The sequence below is a fragment of the Oncorhynchus clarkii genome, chromosome 8 (genome assembly GCF_045791955.1).
Source record: "Oncorhynchus clarkii lewisi isolate Uvic-CL-2024 chromosome 8, UVic_Ocla_1.0, whole genome shotgun sequence".
NCBI classification, from domain to species: Eukaryota; Metazoa; Chordata; class Actinopteri; order Salmoniformes; family Salmonidae; genus Oncorhynchus; species Oncorhynchus clarkii.
The window spans coordinates 29,955,422-29,979,287 of NC_092154.1; the positions used below are offsets into that span (position 1 = coordinate 29,955,422).

A 23,866-nucleotide genomic window follows, 5' to 3' on the forward strand; every position below is an offset into this window, starting at 1 on the left:
GTTTTGAAAACATGGCTCAGGGTGGTCTTGTTTTTGGCCACGTTTTGTGCCATTTTAGGTGGCTTTTGGCTCGGGAGTGGAGTAAATTCAGAACATCCCTAGCAGCTTTCCCACTAATCATTGCTATAGCATAAAGGCTATGGAATTACTCAATGTCATGGCCTTGGCTAAATGTTAGCATTGTTGCCAATTATGACTGTGCTGGCTTACTCATTGTATTCCCTTCTGTTTTTACACAGAATACTTAGTAAATGAATCATCAACAGATAAAACATTTTTTAAGTATTTTTGTATAAATAAAACAATATCGTGCTCATGTGTGTCTTTTTCAAGAAGTCAGTGCAATATATTTTTTAAGGTGGTAAGAGTACACTGGAGCAATACATCAATGATTTGTCACTTGTGGTATTACTATATTCAAACCACGTGACATTTCAGAGCGGGATCTTCCCCTGCGCACGTACTACTATCGTAGCGGATGTTTAAACAGCACTTTAACAGTATGCTTATTAATGTAGAATGAATGACAAAGGTGGAAGAAGCATGCTCTCTTTCAGGCAGTAATGAATGAAGACTGTTTACGGATTTCGAGAGATGTTACAGCAAAACGGTGAGTTTCTCTGACAAATGTTGAAATGTGTGATTGAGATAATTGTAACTTTTAAGAAATTATTGATTTAGCTAGCATTTAGCTCTGGTCCAGGTCCTTAGTGCGCCTTCCTCCGTAGTGAAAGGATACGCACTAACCGCCCTGATCCAGAGCTATCATGCAGCGTGCACTTCTGGATATTACGTTCTGACTGATATTATTATTTGCAACTTAGTTATCAGTTCAGTTTTATGGTATATCGTGCAGTGATTGGAAGTGTCGTTTTATATTTTGGTGATCGACTAATGAGAAAAACTCTATAAAAATGTTGTGATTTATTTTTTTTTGTCTTCGAGGATCATGCGGGGAATTGTAGGTACATTTATAGGTCACCTCAGTTACTGGTAGTTTGCTGTTATTGTAGCCTACCTTTGCGTAAGGACATGACATACAATTGTGAGTTTATTGTTGGTTATTTGTTATTTATATTTTATTATAATAATATTTCAAAGCAACTGTGATTAATCATTCCAGACGGCTACGCATTATTAAGTGTTCAATAAGCAAAGCATAGCTGTTCACCTTGTTCGACTCGGTGGGTAGTTAAATGTTGTATACATTTTTTTTGTAAACAACGAGATGATCAATATTTAATGAATAGTTTAAATGGTGAAAATTGTAAAATATTTTAAATCAGTCAGGTTGTTGTAGGAACCTTGCAGTGAATGTTGTTCATGTCAATTCATGTGATTAAATCTGTCGCAAGAGCGCTCACGCACACTCAGCCGGTTATATCTCAACCTTATTCTCAGAATATTGTGTGTGCCATCGGGAAGGCTACGCTAGCCTAGACATAATAATAAGATAGTGTAGCGCAACACGACCCACTTAGGTCTCCCATACAAACTGTCAAGTGAGTTGAAAGAGGCGCCTCCTCAAAAATCCCCTGAGCACCGAGATTAACCGGGGTGAAATGAATGTGCGCTACCGTCACTAATGGCAGGCGACACATAGGGCAAATGTTTCATTTTCTCGTAAAGTCATCGTGTTCATCCTTAACATAAATGTGTGTCAGGAAAGAGGGCATGTGACACAATGAAGACAAAGCCTTACAGCAGGCGGAGGAGCCAGCCCCTCTTCCAATATCGATCAAAAGTGTCTAGTCGGGTGGTAGATTCCCTTTCAGCACACAAACTCAGTTTCAGAGAAAATGGTCCAATATATATATATATGTGTCTATGCACTTACTGAACCAGTGTGCTGGTCCATGGTTCTGTAGAAGCTACAGCTTCTGGGCTATGATTTATACATTCTGAATTGTAAATGCCATGCTAAATGCGTATGTTACTTGTATTACTATGATTTAATGATTCAAATTTGCATTTGTTTTATATAGCCTATCTCCTAGTCTCGTTTGTTAGGCAGCAGTTCCCTGATGCCTATTTTCCCAACCTGGTTTCATAGACTAGACGAACATAGTAGACGTAACATGGTAAATGTAAATCTGAGATACTCAAATTAGGGAGTTTCGAGTTCCAATCTCATGACTGACAATTTTAGCATTTTAGCTAATAAGCAACTTTTCAACTGCTTACTGTTTTTGGGCTACTTTGCAACTACTTAGCATGTTAGCTAACCCTTCTCCTAACCCTAATTTGTTACACTATAATACAGCATTTAATTTGTAACATATCATACCAAATGGGTGATGGACATCCAAAAAGTAATACATACCATACGAAACATAACATATCATATTAAATGGAGTGTCTTGGATTTACATACAGAATAATACGGAATGCTCTGAGACCAGGTTGATTTTACCAGTGCTCTAGTGATCCATTCATTCACCCCTCTCATCATAAATGTGACCGACCAGCTTGATTCGGTCTTATGTAGCAAAATGTGAAATTGTGTTTTTACAATGGATAAAAGTAGAGACTCTGAGCTAGAAAATTGTATATCATACACTACAGTTAAGGAACAATGGGAAAGTAATTATGCTTTGAAAGTTGATGAACTTGTAACCCCACTTTTGAGAAAATGGTCCTTAAATATTTTGGTGCACCTACTGGAGTGCTCTTCTTTGTCTACACACATTCAAATCAAAATCAAATCACATTGTATTGGTCACATGCACCGAATACAACAGGTGTAGTAGACCTTACAGTGAAATGCTTACTTACGAGCCCCTAACCAACAATGCAGTTTAAAAAAGTATGGATAAGAATAAGAAATAAAAGTAGCAAGTAATTAAAGAGCAGTAGTAAAATAACAATAGTGAGACTATATACATGGGGGGGGGGGTACCGGTACGGAGTCAATGTGTGGGGGCACTGGTTAGTTGAGGTAATATGTACATGAAGGTAGAGTTATTAAAGTGACTATGCATAGATAATAACAACAGAGTAGCAGCGGTGTAAAAGAGGGGGAGAGTGTGGGGGCCCAATGCAAATAGTCTGGGTAGCCATTTGATTAGGTGTTCAGGAGTCTTATGGCTTGGGGGTAGAAGCTGTTTACAAGCCTCTTGGACCTAGACTTGGCACTCCGGTACTGCTTGCCGTGCGGTGACAGAGAGAACTTTGACAATTTTTAGGGCCTTCCTCTGACACCACCTGGTATAGAGGTCCTGGATGGCAGGAAGCTTGGCCCCAGTGATGTACTGGGCCGTTCACACTACCCTCTGTAGTGCCTTGCGGTCGGAGGCCGAGCAGTTGCCATACCAGGCAGTGATGTAACCAGTGCTCCAACCAGTAACCATGCTCTCGATGGTGCAGCTGTAGAACCTTTTGAGGATCTGAGAACCAATGGCAAATATTTTCAGTCTCCTGAGGGGGAATAGATTTTGTTGTGCCCTCTTCACGACTGTCTTGATGTGCTTGGACCATGTTAGTTTGTTGGTGATGTGGACACCAAGGTACTTGAAGCTCTCAACCTGCTCCACTACAGCCCTGTCGATGAGAATGGGGGCGTGCTCAGTCCTCTTTTTTCTGTAGTCTACAATCATCTCCTTTGTTTTGATCACGTTGAGGGAGAGGTTGTTGTCCTGGCACCACACGACCAGGTCTCTGACATCCTCCCTATAGGCTGCCTCGTCGTTGTCAATGATCAGGCCTACCACTGGTGTGTCATCGGCAAACTTAATGATGGTGTTGCAGTCATGAGTGAACAGTACAAGAGGGGACTGAACACGCACCCCTGAGGGGCCCCAGTGTTGAGGATAAGCGCGGCGGATGTGTTGTTACCGACACTTACCACCTGGGGGCGGCCCGTCAGGAAGTCCAGGATCCAGTCGCAGAGGAAGGTGTTTAGTCCCAGGGTCCTTAGCTTATTGATGAGCTTTGAGGGCACTATGGTGTTGAACGCTGAGCTGTAGTCAATCAACAGCATTCTCACATAGGTGTTCCTTTTGTCCAGGTGGGAAAGGGCAGTGTGGAGTGCAATTGCATCATCTGTGGATCTGTTGGGGCGGTATGCAAATTGAGGTGGGTCTAGGGTTTCTGGGATAATGGTGTTGAGGTGAGCCATGACCAGCCTTTCAAAGCACTTCATGAGTACAGACATGAGTAGTCATTTAGGCAGGTTAACTTTGTGTTCTTGGGCACAGGCACTATGGTGGTCTGCTTGAAACATGTTGGTATTACAGACTCGGACAGGGAGAGGTTGAAAATGTCAGTGAAGACACCTGCCAGTTGTTCAGCGCATGCTCGCAGTACTCGTCCTGGTAATCCGTCTGGCCCTGCGGCCTTGTGAATGTTGACCTGTTTAAAGGTCTTACTCACAGCGGTTGCAGAGAGCGTGATCACACAGTCTTCCAGAACAGCTGGTGCTCTCATGCATGTTTCAGTGTTATTTGCATCGAAGCGAGCATAGATGTAGTTTAGCTCGTCTGGTAGGCTCGTGTCACTGGGCAGCTCTCGGCAATGCTTCCCTTTGTAGTCTGTAATGGTTTGCAAGCCCTGCCACATCCGACGAGCGTCAGAGCCGGTGTAGTACGATTCGATAATGCAAGAATGGCGCTGACAGAGATGGTTGCCTCGCTTCACGTTCTTAGGAAACTATGCAGTATTTTGTTTTTTTAATGTATTATTTCTTACATTGCTACCCCAGGAAATCTTAAGTCTTATTACATACAGCCTGGAAGAACTATTGGATATAAGAGCAACGTCAACTTACCAACATTACGACCAGGAATACGACTTTCCCAAAGTGGATCCTGTTTGGACCACCACCCAGGACAATGGATCGGATCCCAGTAGGCGACCCAAAACAACGACGCCGCAGAAGGGGCAGATGGAGCGGTCTTCTGGTCAGGCTCCATAGACGAGCTCATCACTCACCGCTCCCGAGTATACTACTTGCCAATATCCTGTCTCTTGACAACAAGGTAGATGAAATTCGAGCAAGGGTTGCCTTCCAGAGAGACATCAGAGATTGTAACATTCTCTGTTTCACAGAAATATGGCTCACTCCGGATACGTTATCAGAGTCGGTACAGCCACCCGGTTTCTTCATGCATCGCGCTGACAGAAACAAACATCTCTATGCTAAGAAGAAAGGCGAGGGAGTATGCCTTATGATTAACGAGTCGTGGTGTGATCATGACAAAATACAGGAACTCAAGTCCTTTTGTTCACCTGACCTATAATTATTTACAATCAAATGCTGACTGCATTATCTACCAAGAGAATTATCTTCGATTATAATCATAGCCGTGTATATCCCCCCCCAAGCAGACACCTTGACCGCCCTGAAATAACTTCATTGCACTCTATGTAAACTGGAAACCATATATCCTGAGGCTGCATATATTGTAGCTGGGGATTTTAACAAAGCTAATCTGAAAAAAAGGCTCCCTAAATTTTATCAGCATATCGAATGTGCGACACGGGCTGGCAATATTCTGGATCGTTGCTACTCTAACTTCAGCGACGCATACAAAGCCCTCCCTCACCCCCCTTTCGGCAAATCTGACCACGAATCCAATTTGTTGCTCCCAGCCTATAGACAGAAACTGTTCCGGATAGCCTCAGACAACAACATTGATGTATATGCTGATTCGATGAGCGAGTTTATTAGCGAGTGCATCGGTGATGTTGTACCCACAGTGACTATTAAAATGTTCCCCAACCAGAAACCGTGGATTGACGGCAGCATTCGAGCAAAACTGAAGCGCGAACCACTGCTTTTAATCATGGCAAGGCAACCGGAAACATGACCAAATACAAACAGTGTAGCTATTCCCTTCGCAAGGCAATCTAACAAGCTAAGCATCAGTATGGAGACAAAGTAGAGTTGCAATTCAATGGCGCAGACATGAGACGTATGTGGCAGGGTCTACAGACAATCACGGATTACAGAAAGAAAACCAGCCCCATCGCAGACACCGACGTCTTGCTCCCAGACATATTAAACAACTTCTTTGCTCAATTTGAGAACAATACAGTGCCACTGACACGGCCCGCTACCAAAGCCTGCGGGCTCTCCTTCACCGCGGCCAACATGAGTAAAATATTTAAACGTGTTAACCCTCGGAAGGCTGCCGGCCCAGACGGCATCCCTAGCCGCGTCCTCAGAGCATGCACAGACCAGCTGGCTGGTGTGTTTACGGACATATTCAATCAATTCCTATCCCAGTCTGCTGTTCCCACATGCTTCAAGAGGGCCAACAACATCTCCACCCCACTGATCCTCAACACTGGGGCCCCACAAGGGTGCGTTCCTGTGACCCATGACTGTGTGGCCATGCACACCTCCAACTCAGTCATCAAGTTTGCAGACGACACTACAGTGGTAGGCTTGATTACCAACAACGGCGAGACGGCCTACAGGGAGGAGGTGAGGGCCCTCGGAGTGTGGTGTCAGGAAAATAACCTCACACTCAATGTCAACAAAACAAATGAAATGATCGTGGACTTCAGGAAACAGCAGAGGGAGCACCTCCGTATCCACATTGACGGGACAGTAGTGGAGAAGGTGGAAAGTTTTAAGTTCCTCGGTGTAAACATCACGGACAAACTGAAATGGTCCACCCACACAGACAGCGTGGTGAAGAAGGCGCAACAGTGCCCCTTCAACCTCAGGAGGCTGAGGAAATTTGGCTTGTCACCGAAAACACTCACAAACTTTTACAGATGAACAATCGAGAGCATCCTGTCGGGCTGTATCACCGCCTGGTACAGGAACTGCTCCGGCCACAACCGTAAGGCTCTCCAGAGGGTAGTCAGGTCTGCACATCGCATCACCGGGGGCAAACTACCTGCCCTCCAGGACACCTACACCACCGATGTCACAGAAAGGCCAAAACGATAATCAAGGACAACAACCACCCAAGCAACTATCTGTTCACCCCGCTATCATCCAGAAGGCGAGGTCAGTACAGGTGCATCAAAACTGGAACCGAGACTGAAAAACAGCTTCTATCTCAAGGATATCAGACTGTTAGACAGCCTTCACTAACATTGAGTGGCTGCTCCCAACATACTGACTCAAATCTCTAGCCACTTTAATAATTAAAAATTGGATGTAATAAATGTATCACTAGTCACTTTTAACAATGTCACTTTATATAATGTTTACATACCTTACATTACTCATCTCATATGTATATACTGTACTCTACACCATCTACTGCATCTTGCCTATGCCGCACAGCCATCGCACATCCATATATTTATATATACATATTATTTTTCATTCCTTTACACTTGTGTGTATAAGGTAGTTATTGTGAAATTGTTAGATTACTTGTTAGATATTACTGCATGGTTGGAACTAGAAGCACAGGCATTTCGCTCCACTCGCATTAACATCTGCTAATCATGTGTATGTGATCAATAAAATTGTATTTGATTTAGTACTGTATTGACGCTTTGCCTGTTTGATGGTTCGTCAAAGGGCATAGTGGGATTTCTTATAAGCTTCCGGGTTAGAGTCCCGCTCCTTGAAAGCTGCAGCTCTCGCCTTTAGCTCAGTGCGAATGTTTCCTGTAATCCATGGCTTCTGGTTGGGGTATGTACGTATGGTCACTGTGGGGATGACATCATCGATGCACTTATTGATAAAGCCAAAGACTCATGTGGTGTACTCCTCAATGCCATCCAAGGAATCCCGGAACATATCCCAGTCTGTGCTAGCAAAACAGTCCTGTAGCTTAGTATCTCTTTCATCTGACCACTTTTTTATTGATCTAGTAACTGGTGCTTCCTGCTTTAATTTTGCCTTGTAAGCAGGAATCAGGAGAATATAATTATGATCAGATTTGCCAAATGGAGGGCGAGGGAGAGCTTTGTGTGCGTCTTTGTGTGTGGAGTAAAGGTGGTCCAGAGTTTTTTTTCCCCTCTGGTTGTACATGTAACATGCTGATAGAAATTTGGTGGAACAGATTTAACTTTCCCTGCATTAAAGTCCCAAGCTACTAGGAGTGCCGCCTCTGGGTGAGTGTTTTCTTGTTTGCTTATGGCGGAATACAGCTCATTCACTGCTGTCTTAGTGCCAGCCTCTGACTGTGGTGGTATTTAAACAGCTACAAAAAATACAGATGAAAACTCTCTAGGTAGATTGTGTGGTCTACTGCTTATCATGAAATACTCAGGCGAGCAAAACCTCGAGACTTCCTTAGATATTGTGCACTAGCTGTTATTTACAAAAATACATAGTCTGCCACCCCTTGTCTTACCAGACACCGCTGTTCTATCCTGCCTGTGCAGCGTATAACCAGCCAGTTGTATGTTGATAGTGTCGTTGTTCAGCCACGGCTCTGTGAAGCATAAAATATTACAGTTTTGAATGTCCCGTTGGTAGTTTAATCTTCCGCGTAGATCGTCTATTTTATTGTCCAAAGATTGCACGTTTGCTAGCAGAATGGAAGGAAGTGGGGGTTTATTTGATCGCCTACAATTTCTCAGAAGGCAGTCCTCTGGCCCATTTTTCTCCACCTCCTCTTCACACAAATCACGGGGATCTGGGCCTGTTCCTAAGAAATCAGCATATCGTTTGCGTGCGTCAGGCTCGTCAAAGGAAAATAAGGATTCTGACAGTCAGTGGTGAGTAATCGCGGTCCAGATATCCAGAAGTTATTTTCGGTCATTAGAGAAGGTAGCGGCAACATTATGTACAAAATAAGTAAAAAAATAAGTTACAAACAAAAAAACAATCAGTTGGGGGCACGGAAACGTCTGCCTTCTTTTCTGGTGCCATTTTAGTGAAGGTAGCTATGATATGGTCATTCAGCATTGTTCACACCCTCTTAAACCTTAGCCCCAGCCATCTCTTTAAGGATTCACATGTGAGGCCATGTGCTAAACAGAGTGAGTACGGTAATGTACTAAACAACCAACGATGTCAAGACTAAAGGCTGGTTTATACTACGTCTATCGACATGTCTGTAGAGGGTTGTCGCAGTGACATCATGAACATTCTATTGTCATCTGACATCAAACTTGTTGTTATGAAAAAGTATTAACACAAAATGACAGGCAGTCTGTTGGTTCAAAACAGCATAATTGGTGTATTTTACCACCAATATCCCTAGCGTTTAAAATTGAGTTTAGTATATGTCAATCTAGCAAACCAGGCAACTAAAATAAACTTTCTAAACAAGGTTTTGGTTAGTTTCTAGTTTGTTAGCCAGTTCAAATAATGACCATATCATATCTGACAACGTCTTAACTATAACATATTTTTATTAATTATTACAGTAAAATAAACTCACAACAAGTTAATGGCGAGCTAATTATAGAAAATAACTTATGGCTGTGAGTGTGACGAAATAAAAGCAGGTCATTTTACTGGAGCATTTTAGAACTTGGACACTGTCTAGTTGTCCTAACATTATATCCCAATTTGACTTTGGTGCAGATCATGATTTTCTTCACATTACTGTCTCTGGTAAACACATACTATATCAAATAAAATACATGTTTATTTGTCACATGCACAGGATACAGAAGGTGTAAACGCTACAGTGAAATGGTTACTTGCATAGTGGAGCCTTTTGTTTAGACATGTAGGTAGGTAGCTAGCTAGCTATCCCAACTCATAACGTTACTTCCATGGATGAATCTGCAGGTAGCTAAAGCTAACCAACTATGTTCAATGTTAGCTAGCTGGCTAACATTGGGCTATAAACTAGTAATGCAAATGGCTTTCTGAGATACAAATAATATTACTAACATTAGCTAGCTAGCTAACAGTATTCTTTAACTTGCAATGTAAACATCTTTCTGAGAAAATTAGAAATGTATAATATCTGAAAATGTATGTAGCTAGACTCTCTTACCTGTGTGTATAGAAAGTGAACACCCCCTTTTAAAAAGTTTTTGTTGCCTTACAACCTGAAATGGAAACACATAAATCAGACTTTATTTACACACGGATAACCTACAATGTCCAAGTGAATTTTTTTTCTTCAAAAAATCTCTTTAATAAACAGTAAAATACCCTATTTGGATAGGTGAACACCCCCCAGAGTTAATACTTGGTGGAACCACCTTTTGCTTGAATTATAGCCACGGGTCTCTTTGAATACGTCTCTACTAACTTTGCAGACCTAGACTGTGCAATATTTGCCCATTCTTCTTTGCAGAATTGTTTAAGCTCAGTCAAATTGCATGGTGACCGCTCATGGACTGCACCCTTCAAGTCCTTCCACAGATTCTCAATAGGATTTAGGTCGGGGCTCTGACTAGGCCACTCAAGGACTTTCGCCTTATTTTTCTTCAGCCACTGTACAATTGCTTTGGCAGTGTGCTTTGTTTCATTGTCAGACATATCATTTTGCTTTCTGACCACAGCACTTTTTGCCACTTAGCCTCGGAATCTACAATGTGCATTTTGGCAAAGCTCAAACAAGACTTGATGTGGCTTTTTTTGAGGACTGTTTTTTTTCTTGCCACCCTCCCATGTAGGCCAGATTTGTGGAGCGCTTGTGATATTGTGGTCACATACACACATTGACCAGTCGTTGCCATAAAGGCCTGAAGCTCCTTCAAAGTCTCTATTGGCTTCTTGGTAGCCTCTGTGATCAGTCTCCTCCTTGCCGGTCATCCAGTTTGGAGGGACGGCCTGAACTATCCAGGGTCTGGGCGTTGCCATATGCCTTCCATTTCTTAATAATGGTCTTAACTGTGCTCCGAGGGATAGACAACGCCTTTTAAATCGTTTTATTTCCATCCCCTGACTTGTGCCTTTCCACAACTTTATCTTGTAGATCTTTTGAAAGTACCTTTCCGCCCGTAGTGGATTCTTTGCTTTGAATTGCCCTACTAAGCAGTGGAGTCCTCTATGAACAACTGCTTTTATTCTGAACTAATCAAGTCACTACAATTGATCACCGATGGAAGTAAATTAGCTTGATTTGTTATCTGGAAGGTTTTTGGTTATACCTCAGAAAATGTGAAATTGCAATTCTAATTCTTATTCAAGTAGGGTAATTTACTGTTTTACTTTTAATACATTTAAATATGTATTTTTCTCCGCTTGGATATTGTGGGTTACTGTGTGTAAATAAAGAAATGTCAAATGTTGTGTTTTCATTTCAGGCTCTAAGTTAACAAAACATTTTGAAAGGGGGTGGTGACTTTCTATACCCACTGTACATGGATGACCGCTTCTCCCTCTCTGTCACGGATGCCATGGTTGCCCTTCGTTTGAAGATGTAATCCGGAGACAGGTGTTTTATACAACAGCCTTCTGTGTGTTCTATTTTCAACTCCTTCCGCATATTTGCAATCAAACGGCAGAATTTTCTCCATCTCTTTAGCTGTCATGCTCTGCTTCCACCGGGCAGAGCTAGCAGGAAGGTTCTTGTCTTTTTCTGTGGTCAAACCAACAAGGCTCGTAATTTAACAATTTTATTCGTATTTACAGATGGCAATGAAAGTTCACATGTTCCAGAAGGCATTTCTGCCAAAAAACACATTTTAATAAAAATAAAATTATGTTAAAGTGAAATGCCTGTCCTGTGAAGTAGTGACGTGCAACATACACCTAATTTCCTGAAACGAGTCACAAAAGTAACTGGGAAATTAACAATTTTATTATTTAAGCATCCATCTTGAACAGCCATAGGGTAAAAATTATGCTCTGCCACACAGGAGATTTAGTGTTGCTCTTGTAAAAATGTAATTGGTTTAACAAGGCTTCTTGCCCTACACTCATTTCAGAATTATTTTTTGGTCAAGTAAAGACTGGGCTGTTCCAATTTGTTAATTTCTCCTCTGCACATCACAGGGACTGAGTCAACTCTGTAGCTGCAGGGTTAAATCTTTTTCAGTTAAAAAGACAAAAGCAAGATGTAACACACTCTTTGGCTGAGTCTTTGCCTTAAGAGTGCAGTTTAACTGCTTAGAGTGCAGTTTAATTATATAACTGCTTTGACACAATCACTCAACAATTCCACTGTATAGAATTACACAAGTCACTCTCTAATATTAAGGAAGTCTCGGTTCTGCTCACCTGAGTTAGAATACCTCATGATAAGCTGTAGACCACACTATTTACCAAGATAATTTTTATGTATATTTTTTGTAGTATTTACCACCACAAACTGATGCTGGCACTAAGACCGCACTCAACGGGCTTTATAGGGCCATAAACAAAAAATAAAGAAATGCTCACCAAGAGGCAACGCTCCTAGTGGCCGGTGACTTTGTGTGGTCTGATGAAACGGATGCTAAACTACACGCCTGTTTTGCTAGACCAGACAGGAAAATGTTCTGAGATTCATCCGATGGCATTGAAGAGTTTAGCACATCAGTCACTGGTTTCATTAATAAGTGCATCAACGACGTTGTCCCCACATTGACCAAACATACATATCCCAACCAGAAGCCATGGATCACAGGCAACATCCGCACTGAGCTAAAGGCTAACGCTGCCGCTTTCAATGGGTGGGACACTAATCCAGACCCTTATAAGAAATCCTTCTACACCCTCCAACGAACCGTCAATACAGGACCAAGATCAAATCCTACTACACTGGCTCTGATGCTCGTCGGATGTGGCAGGGTTCGCAAACTATCACAGATTACAAAAGGAAAACTAGCCGCAAGCTATCCAATGGCACGAGCCTACCAGACAAGCAAAATATGTGTACCTTCTAAGCACGCTTCGAGGCTAGCAACACTGAACTATGCATGAGAGCACCAACTGTTCTGGACGACTGTGTGATCACGCTCTCCGTAGCCAATGTAAATAAGACCTTTAAACAGGTTAACATTCACAAGGCAGCAGGGCCAGACGGATTACCAGGACACATACTCAGAGCATACGCTGACCAGTTGGCAAGTGTCTTCACTGACATTTTCAACCTCTCCCTGACCCAGTCTGTAATACCTATATGTTTTAAGCAGACCACCATAATCCCTGTGCCCAAGAACGGCAAGGTAACTTATCTAAATGACGATCGCCCCGTAGCAATAATAGCCATGACATGTTTGAAAGTCTGGTCATGGCTCACATCAACACCATCATCCAAGACACCCTGGACCCACTCCAATTCGCATACCGCCCCAACAGATCCACAGATAATGCAATCTATATTGCACTCCACACTGCCCTTTCCCACCTGGACAATAGGATCACCTATGTGAGAATGCTGTTAATTGACTACAGCTCAGCGTTCAACACCATTGTGCGCCACAAGCTCATCATTGAGCTAAGGACCCTGGGATTAAACACCTCCCTCTACATCTGGATCTTGGACTTCCTGAAGGGCCGACACCAGGTGGTGAAGGTAGGCATCCACACATCCGCCACGCTGACCCTCAACACGGAGGCCCCTCAGGGGTGCATGCTTAGTCCCCTCCTGTACTACCTGTTAACCCACGCATGACTCCAACACATTAAGTTTGAAGACGACAAAACGGTGGTAGGCCTGATCGCCAACAACGATGAGACAGTCTACAGGGAGGTGGTCAGAGACCTGGCAGTGTGGTGCCAGGACAACAACCTCTCCCTCAAATTCAGCAAGACAAAGGAGCTGATTGTGGACTACAGGTTTTCGGTTCTGTTCCCTGTACTGGTTTTAACTCCTGATCTAATCAAATTTATTTGATGAGATTTTAGGCAACAACACAACAGGCACAATCTTACAGTTCACAGAATAGCCTACTTTAACCTACCTCACATGCATGTGTAGCCTAGTTTAAATACAACCAATGAAGACATAGGAATACAACCTAGCAGTCTTACAGCATTTATCTCTCAATATCAAAACAAAAATAAAGAATGACACCCTGTGTTCATGGAGGGAGTCTGTACGAGGCCTGGCAGGGAATTATAAAAGTAGTTTGCGACGTCGTCACAGGAATAATTTTGCACGCCCAATTTTTCAGTTTTTGATTTGTTAAAAAAGTTTGAAATATCCAATAAATGTCGTTCCACTTCATGATTGTGTCCCACTTGTTGTTGATTCTTCACAAAAAAATACAGTTTTATATCTTTATGTTTGAAGCCTGAAATGTGGCAAAAGGTCGCAAAGTTCAAGGGGGCTGAATACTTTCGCAAGGCACTGTATATACAGTGAGGCAAAAAAGTATTTAGTCAGCCACCAATTGTGCAAGTTCTCCCACTTAAAAAGATGACAGAGGCCTGTTTTCATCATAGGTACACTTCAACTATGACAGACAAAATTAGAAGAAAAAAATCCAGAAAATCACATTGTAGGATTTTTAATGAATTTATTTGCAAATTATGGTGGAAAATAAGTATTTGGTCAACTACAAACAAGCAAGATTTCTGGCTCTCACAGACCTGTAACTTCTTCTTTAAGAGGCTCCTCTGTCCTCCACTCGTTACCTGTATTAATGGCACCTGTTTGAACTTGTTATCAGTATAAAAGACACCTGTCCACAACCTCAAACAGTCACACTCTAAACTCCACTATGGCCAAGACCAAAGAGCTGTCAAAGGACATCAGAAACAAAATTGTAGACCTGCACCAGGCTGGGAAGACTGAATCTGCAATAGGTAAGCAGCTTGGTTTGAAGAAATCAACTGTGGGAGCAATTATTAGGAAATGGAAGACATACAAGACCACTAATAATCTCCCTCGATCTGGGGCTCCACGCAAGATCTCGCTCCGTGGGGTCAAAATGATCACAAGAACGTTGAGCAAAAATCCCAGAACCACACGACCTAGTGAATGACCTGCAGAGAGCTGGGACCAAAGTAACAAAGCCTACCATCAGTAACACACACACTACGCCGCCAGGGACTCAAATCCTGCAGTGCCAGACGTGTCCCCCTGCTTAAGCCAGTACATATCCAGGCCCGTCTGAAGTTTGCTAGAGAGCATTTGGATGATCCAGAAGAAGATTGGGAGAATGTCATATGGTCAGATGAAACCAAAATATTACTTTTGTTTTTGGATGCTGAGTTGCATCCAAAGAACACCATACCTACTGTGAAGCATGGGGGTGGAAACATCATGCTTTGGGGCTGTTTTTCTGCAAAGGGACCAGGATGACTGATCCGTGTTAAGGAAAGAATGAATGGGGCCATGTATCGTGAGATTTTGAGTGAAAACCTCCTTCCATCAGCAAGGGCATTGAAGATGAAACGTGGCTGGGTCTTTCAGCATGACAATGATCCCAAACACACCGCCCGGGCAACGAAGGAGTGGCTTCGTAAGAAGCATTTCAAGGTCCTGGAGTGGCCTAGCCAGTCTCCAGGTCTCAACCCCATAGAAAATCTTTGGAGGGAGTTGCAAGTCCGTGTTGTCCAGCAACAGCCCCAAAACATCACTGCTCTAGAGGAGATCTGCATTTTGCAATAAACTTTTGTTATCTCAATACTTTGTTATATACCCTTTGTTGGCAATGACAGAGGTCAAACGTTTTCTGTAGGTCTTCACAAGGTTTTCGCACACTGTTGCTGGTATTTTGGCTCATTCCTCCATGCAGATCTCCTCTAGAGCAGTGATGTTTTGGGGCTGTTGCTGGGCAACACGGACAGAGCTTTTGAAAGGATTTCAGTGTAGTGGTTTTCTGATGAAATAGGTCTGAAAAGGTCCTGATTCCTAGAGTATGCCAAAGATTAAAGTTGGCATCCCTCAGGGCATTTGGCAAGTCTGGGTTGCCTACTATAGGCGAGTGTGAACATATTTGGGAGGACATGCCCAGGTATTTCTTACAGTCCCTCCACGCTAGTAGGGTGCTGTAAATCCCAAAGGTTTTGGCTATGTTGCCCACTTCACTAAAGTTATTAATGAATATAATTGAGCTTAAGGGCAATGAACCACAGGATTGGGCTTCTATCTGAATCCACGTTGACTCTTGTCTGTTTGTGATCCATGTTAGCATGTTGCGGATTTGGGCAGACCAGTAGTAAAATTGAAGGGAGGGAAGGGCAAGACCACCCTTAGATTCAGGTTTCGATAAAGTGGAAAACTTGATCCTAGGTTTTTTATTGCCCCATATAAATTTGGTGATGCTTTGGTTAGTTGTTTTGAAAAAGGAAACTGGGAGATAGCATGGGAGCATCTGAAATAAATAGTTCAGTCTAGGGAGGACGTTCATACGGATGACATTAATTCTTCCTACTAAGCTAATTGGGAGGGAGATCCAGGTTTGGAGATCGTTCTTGATTCGATCCAGGAGTGGAAGATAATTTTCCTTGAAAAGGCTATTCAGATCTGGTGTTATGAAGATCCCGAGGTATTGAAACCCCTGTGTTTTCCATTGGAAAGGACATAGTGTCTTCATAGAGCTGGTGAGTGTAATATTGAGAGGGCAGACAGTGGATTTGTTCAAATTGATCTTATAACCTGAAAACTTGCCATACTGAGCAATTGTGTCTAAAGTGAGAGGGAGGGATTTCTCAGGGTTGGATATGTAGAGCAAGACATCATCCGCGTAAAGCGAAATCTTGTGCTGCAGGCCGCCAGCAGAAACACCCATAATACTTGGATTGCTCATTATCAGCTCTGCCAGAGGCTCCTCCCCCAACAAGTAGAGCAGGGGGGACAGCGAGCGCCCTTGTCTTGTGCCCCGTTCCAGAGGGAATCTGTCAGAGTTCAGTCCATTAGTAGTCACCATGGCATTTGCATGAGAGTATAGTGATTTGATCCATTTAATACAATTTGGGCCCATATTGAACTTTTCTAAGACTGAAAACAGAAAGCTCCACTCCATCCTGTCAAACGCCTTCTCAGCATCCAGTGAAACCAGCAGGACAGGGGTCTTCTGTGTATTTACTTGATCAATAATATCAAAAAGACGGTGAATGTTATCAGAAGAGTATCTGTCTCTAATAAATCCAGTTTGGTCCTTTTTTATTTTTTTGGGAAGAAGAGTGTTTAGTCTTTTGGCGAGCAATTTGGTAATTATTTTGTAGTCGAAATGCAACAAGCTTATGGGCCGGAAGGACGAGCAGGATAGGGGGTCCTTGTCCTTTTTGAGCAACACTGTAATGCGAGCTGTGTGCATTGAGTCTTGGAGGACTCCGTTTTTGCAAAAATCCTCCAGCATTGGCATGAAGATAGGGCTGAGCTGGGGCCAAAAAGCTTTGTAGAACTCTCTGGGGAATCCATCTGGGCCTGGGGACTTATTAGGTGGCATGGAGGTAATTGCCTCCAGGATCTCCTCAGGAGTGAAGGGGAGTTGAGATCTTCTTAGTCGGTCTCTGATAGTTTAGGTAGCGAGATTCCCTCTAGGAAAGAGTGGAGTTCTGCCTCTGTGTGTTTTCTCTCAGAGGCATATAGTTTGCAGTAAAAATCATGAAAAGTATGTGACCTCGTCCTCTGCTGTTCGGATAGCCATGATTGTACGCTCTAACTGCTCCTTTTTTAATTGGTAAGCAAGCAATCTACTGGGCCTATTGCTATACTCATGGTATTTCTGTTTAGTAAAGAAAACGTTTTTTTTTTATCTCCCGAGTGTAGTCCAAATTCAGTTTGGCTTTGGCTGCTTTAAGATGACTCCAGTTGGTGCTGTCTGGGGATTGTTTATGTATTTTTTCACAGCATTCCAGCTCCCTCTCAAGATCTAGCCTGTGTGCTTACATTGCTTTTTTCTTAGAGGAAGCATATGTAATTAGATGACCTCTTAGTGTGGCTTTAGCAGCGTCCCACAATGTGGTCGGAGAAACAGGAGAATCTTTATTGTCTGGTGTGTAGTTGTCTATCCATGTAGTTACCAATGTATGGAACGCTTCGTTTGATAGCATGGAGGTGTTGAATTTCCAGCTCTTTGACCTCTGGATGTTTTTGCAGAGGTCAAAGTGGAGGTGGACAAAGGCGTGATCTGAAAGTGCTATGGGTCCGATTGTACACGTGGCTAAATTTATGAAACTCTTTGGGATACAAATGTAATCTATACGGGAGTAGGTGTTATGGACATTAGAGTAGTATGTATCGTCCATAGTTGAGCTATTAGTCTCTCTCCAGATATCTATCAGTCCCATCTCTTTAGTAAGAGAGTTCAACATCTTCGCAGATCTAGGATTTGTGGTGGGGACTTGAGATGATTTGTCTAGGGTTGGGTTAAGGGTACAATTAAAATCTCCGGCCACCACGCCAAAGGAAACACAATGCTCATTGAACAGAGTTATCATTTTTGACATGAAAGCAGGAGTATCTGTGTTAGGGGCGTATATGTTTAAGATAGTAATTGGTTGACCATATAGTGACCCAGTTATCAAAATAAATCTCCCCTCCGGATCAGATATGTTTTTGTCAATTATGAATGGAACATTTTTATGGATAAGTATGGCTGTGCCTCTACTGTTTGATTTGAAAAATGAGAAATACACCTGTCCCACCCAAGCTCTGCAGAGTTTGGCATGTTCGGCATCACAGATGTGTGTCTCTTGTAATAGAGCGATCTCTGCTTTTTTCTTTTTTAGAGCACATAGTATATTTTTCTGTTTTATTGCATGCCCTAGACCATGGCAGTTCCATGTCAATAGATTTAAGGTACTAGTCATCGTCATCGAACAGTAATCGAACTTTAGTGCAAGCCATCGCTGGGTAAAAGTGGATAGTAGTTACAGCTGCGTTCACATAAAAGGAAAATAAATGGTGTACATAAAATAATAATCTCTGAACACCCCAGCCGAGTTCCCAAACAACTCGACACATCCCGTTGGATCTATTACCCCCCCGCTCAGTCTCAATTCTGTGTTCTGAAAAAAACTAAAAACCGGGAACAGTTAGCAACGCACAACGTCTCCCTCTCCCCACCAAAGAAATGCCTCATCCCCTCCTCTCCACCCCGCATTGAGTAAATTACACAGTTGCCCTCGTCCAGACTACACTAAAAGAGGGAGAAAATAAAATCAATAGCCCAGCCTACATATTCCTCCCCCAAGGGACATAGGGAACCCCAAGTAATAATAGCAACAAAAAAACAGGGAAATAAAAGTAGGTTGAAACATTAGTAGGCCTAGGTTAGGCTGTAGAGCCTATCCATCTCAGCTAAAGGAAAATAAATATAAATTGGACGGCTATAATGACATTTAGCGGGGCGGGTGGGTCTTTGGATATCGGCTATATGTTGTCTTACCTCCTTTAGTAATAGCATTTAGGCATTGGTCCATTTCTCATTGACCAGGATTATCTTTCAAAAAATGTTTTGCCTCTTCGGGAGTTTTGAAGTGTCGCAGGGCTCCTTGGTGAAGAATCCTGAGCTCGTTTGGGTATTTGAATCCCCTGAAGATGCCTTGGTCAATGGAGTATTTCTTCACTTCGTCAAACTCTCTGCGCTTTTGGCGTATTCCAGCTGACAGGTCCTGGTGTAAAGTGGGTTTGGCGTTTCCCACTGTGATGGTGTTGTTTTTCGCCGCCTGTAGAACTCGTTCCTTATCGGTGAATCTCAGGAAATGTATGGTGATTGGGCGCGGTGGTTGTCTGGCTGCTGGTGGGGGCCTCAGTGCTCGGTGAGCTCTGTCGAGTTCTATGGGCCTGTCGGTGGACAGGTGGAGCCACTCAGGAAGTTTGTCTTGCAGGTAGCGGATCAGTGGCATGTTTCCCTATTCTTTTTCGCCCAGATTTAATAGAACACAATTATTCCTTCGCCCCCTGTTTTCCAGGTCCTCTGTTTTCTCTTCCAGATGCTCTATTTTCTTTTTAGCCCATGCTATTGCATCTGTCAATAAGTTTTCCATGGATAGGATTCACCCCTCTGCCTCGTCCAGGCGCCCCGCGTTTATGGTTATCTTGTTGTTGATGTCAGGCAAAGCGTTTTCCAGGATTGTCACCTTGCCCCCTATCGCACTGAGCTGAGAATTAATGGCATCTAATTTAGTGTTGAGTTCTGTTTTTTTAATTTTTTTTATCATCATTAGTCACATCATGCAGCATGAGAATTAATTAAAAATCAAAACATATGGCCAAACGTTTGTATCACAACTAAAGTTACATAAACAAGTCTAAATTAAGCATGTAGAAGGACCTGTTTCTTTGTGAACCCCTCAACACAGAATAGAAACACGTGCGCAAGCCGTCGGAAATCGTGTAGAGAAAATATCCTTTCTATTTTATTCAGCTATGTTCAATTGTATTTTTAATAATATAAAATAATTTAATATCTTACCTTTATTTAACTAGGCAAGTCAGTTAAGAACACATTCTTATTTACAATGACGGCCTACCCTGGCCAATTGTGCACCGCCCTATGGGACTCCCAATCCCAGCCAGATGTGATGCAGCCTGGATTAGAACCAGGGACTGCAGTGATGCCTCTTGCACTGAGATGCAATGCCTTAGACCACTGCACCACCTGGGGGCATCATCATCATCATCATCATAATAATAATGCCATGGAATTCTCCAAAAATCTTGTCTGCTAAATGAATTAGCATTACCCACAGCCATATGGCATAGCCATAACAGGGCCTAACATAAGGACAACTCAGAGTATGCTATTCTGTTCTTCTGAAATAGACTACATTTTCTTCATATCAAGTTTCTTCAGACCTGTCTAAAATAAATCATGGATTAATTGTGATGGTGTAGACTATATTACAGTGATTTATTATCATTTTTAAATGCAGATGTTAGAAAGGTCTACATCAGTGTCTTGTGGACTATGGGTGGAAGCCAGGAGATGCTAATTGTGTTTCTGTTAATTAACAGTCATGAGACCAGCAGTTATTTGCTTGACAATCACCCACCGGCTGACAACATTTCATGACAGCCACATCATCCATCTCCATCTTAGACTGGGACCCCTTTTTAGTTTGGTTTATCTAAAATGGGTCACAGAATAGTTCACAAAATAGCATACTGTAACCCACCTCACGTGTAGCCTAGTTTAAAGCCAGCCAATGAAAACATACCAATACAACCTAGAAGTCTTAGAGCATTTATATCAGATAGCTCAATATCAAAACAAACAAGTAATAGGGAAAGCCACATCTCTCAACTCCGCCACACATATCTATAGACGCCTTTACAGGGTGGGTTCCATCGTGTTTTCCCATTGAGAGACTTCAGAGTTGTTGCAGGTAAATTATATTCATTACTCACAAAGAACTGTCTGGGTTGTCACACAGTTCCAGGCTGATAAATGGAAAAACAAAACAATATAGTCCGGTTGTTCTCACAGGATCCAAAATGGTAATGAATGTCAGAAAATAATGCAAGATAAATTCAATGGTTTACACGGTTGAAAACAGGTTTCTCTTTGGCATCTTCCATACAGGCCTCCTACACTTCCAATTATACTGAGGCCATCTTTACCCATAATCCTTTTATGCTGTCCAACTAGGTGTCACAATAGTCATAAAGTTGGGTTTCTGTACATACAATTCTATATTTAATAACAAATCAAACAAAATATATTTTATACTGTACATTTTCTTTATGTACCAAAATGGATCTAACAATGACCATCAAGGTTGATGACTAGATGAGTCGTCAAGGTTAGTCAACAGAACGTCGTTTTCAGTTGAGATGCACCAACTAGGAGTTGTGGTATTACTTGTCTATTGTGTGGTTTTTGGTTGCTTGCTAATTGATTCTCAGCAAAGAAGCACTTAAACCTGCAAATGACTCAACATGCTAAGGGCCTTGACAAATCAGATGTACATTTCCATAAAGCCGAGGGCTGACATTAAACCATGTTGCCGCTTTTGGACAGTCGCACATAGTCATGTATGTGTGACTCACTATGCACATAACTCAGCTTCTGTGTCCTTCCAGCAACTCACTCACTCATTCTTCCTTTAGTGGCCCCTAAGGGTTTTTCTGTGATTTATGTAATTATGTTTCTGTCTCTGTGTCTATGTGTGTGTCAGTAAGGTAAAGTCTATCACATTAGACTACAGTGGCTGTAGAGTAGACAAACCACGAGAAGGAATGGATGTGGCTTACATATTAGGGGGCTACTGTAGGTCTAGAATTTTGTAAAACAGAAAACTGTGAAACAAGCCAGAAAAACACCTTTTGCAATCAAAATTAAAAAGCTCTTGTTAGTTTGCTTACTAGGCCAAATAGGCCATCTTCGAGCATGATTTGTTCCGGAGATATCCAACCAATATGAATGACATGGGGCGCAGGGTAGACTAGTGGTTAGAGTGTTTGACTAGTAACCGGAAGGTTGCAAGTTCAAACCCCTGCGCTGACAAGGTACAAATCTGTCGTTCTGCCCCTGAACAGGCAGTTAACCCACTGTTCCTAGGCCGTCATTGAAAATAAGAATTTGTTCTTAACTGACTTGCCTAGTTAAATAAAGGTTAAAAAAAAACATGTTAACGTCTGTGGACAAATGCTCTGCAAATAGAGTGATTTAGAGTTAATCTTGTGATTTCCTCATTTGTGTTTGCATACATTCAAAGGTTTTATGCATACCAAATAGGAAATGTGACCTCGCTTCATCTCTCTTTCCCTCTCTCTCCCTACCCTCCAGATACTATGCATGAGACGACCATGATCAGCGTGGCGGCCACCAACTGCAACCTGACCTACTTTGATGACCGCGTGCCCCTGGTCGTGCTTTACAGTGTGGTACTGATTATCGGGCTGCCCGCCAATATCGTTACTGTCTACCTGACCTTCCTCCAGGTGCGCCGCAAAAACGTCCTGGGCATCTATCTGTTGAGCCTGTCCGTGTGCGACCTCATCTACCTCTGCACCCTGCCCATGTGGGCCGACTACGCGAACATGGGCCACCAGTGGCGCTGGAGCTCCATGGCCTGCAAGGTGACGGGCTACTTCTTCTTCAACAACATGTACATCAGCATCTTCCTGCTGTGCTGTGTCTCCAGCGACCGATATGTGGCCGTGGTCTATGCCGTGGAGTCGCGCGGCCTTCGCCAGCAGAGGCTGGCAGTTGCGGTTACCATGGTAATCGTCTTGGTGGTGTTTATGGGCCACGTGCCAGTTTTTACCATGATGGAGGGCAACGTGGTAGAGAAGAAATGCTTCGAGCCGGGCCAGAGCACGCTCACAGTGACGGGTTTCAACTACGCACGCTTCGTCCTTGGCTTCTTGGCCCCGCTGGTCGTGCTGGTGGTCACCAACCGTGCCATCCTGGCCAGCGTGCAGGCCAGCACGGGGCTGCAGCCGTGCCAGAAGGAGCGGGTGCGCTACTTGGCGATTGCCGTGGTTATCCTCTTCCTGGTGTGCTTCGCGCCGTACCACATCATCCTGCTGCTGCGCGCAGTCACCTTCCACATCCCCAAGCTGCAGAAGACATGCGACTTCGAGGAAAGAATCTACACCCCTTACACTATCTCTTTGGGCCTGTCCACCTTAAACAGCGCCATCAACCCCATCCTCTACGTGCTCTCCAGCGACAACATTCGCAAGGAGCTGCGTCGCGGCCTGAAATACCTCCGGGGGCGGGCCACCCTGCAGCCGCGTTCCACCGACAGTAGCCAGCACAAGATGCACAACTCCAAGAACTCGTCAGAAGTGGCGGCCGCCATACTGGATGTGGCGAAGCATGACAGAGGAAGGGTAGGGGTTTGATATGTGAGCCAGTGGAATACAGATATGACTGCTGAAGGAACTCTGGGATGGTGACTTGCAGGTACTCTGGAATATTAAACAAACTCAGCATAGAGCCAGGTGGAACCCCAAACATAGCAAGAGCAATGGGAGACAATGTATTCCAGCCATCCCAGAAACCGACTGGAATGTATATGATTGAAATGTGTCAAGTAGGACTTCAACCCCGCTTTAAGTTAATTTCTGCCTAATATTTTGCTGTTCGTCTCCGGTTGAAGAAATTGGGTCATTCCTGCTATGCGGTACCTTTTGGACCTCATAACTTTTGAATTCTATTTTTAGTATTCTATTACATTTTTTTTAGGTGCATAATCATAACAGGG

The 23,866-nt window shown here is 43.0% G+C and overlaps 1 protein-coding gene across 1 annotated transcript; it reads left to right on the forward strand.

The window, feature by feature from the left end:
• Nucleotides 1–525: 525 nt before the first annotated feature.
• On the forward strand, nucleotides 526–23,640 carry LOC139415251 (probable G-protein coupled receptor 132). Its single transcript, XM_071163206.1, has 2 exons — nucleotides 526–610; nucleotides 22,441–23,640. Exons 1-2 carry the CDS (start codon nucleotides 568–570, stop codon nucleotides 23,502–23,504), a joined length of 1,107 nt encoding a protein of 368 aa, XP_071019307.1. The 5' UTR covers nucleotides 526–567; the 3' UTR covers nucleotides 23,505–23,640.
• Nucleotides 23,641–23,866: the final 226 nt, after the last annotated feature.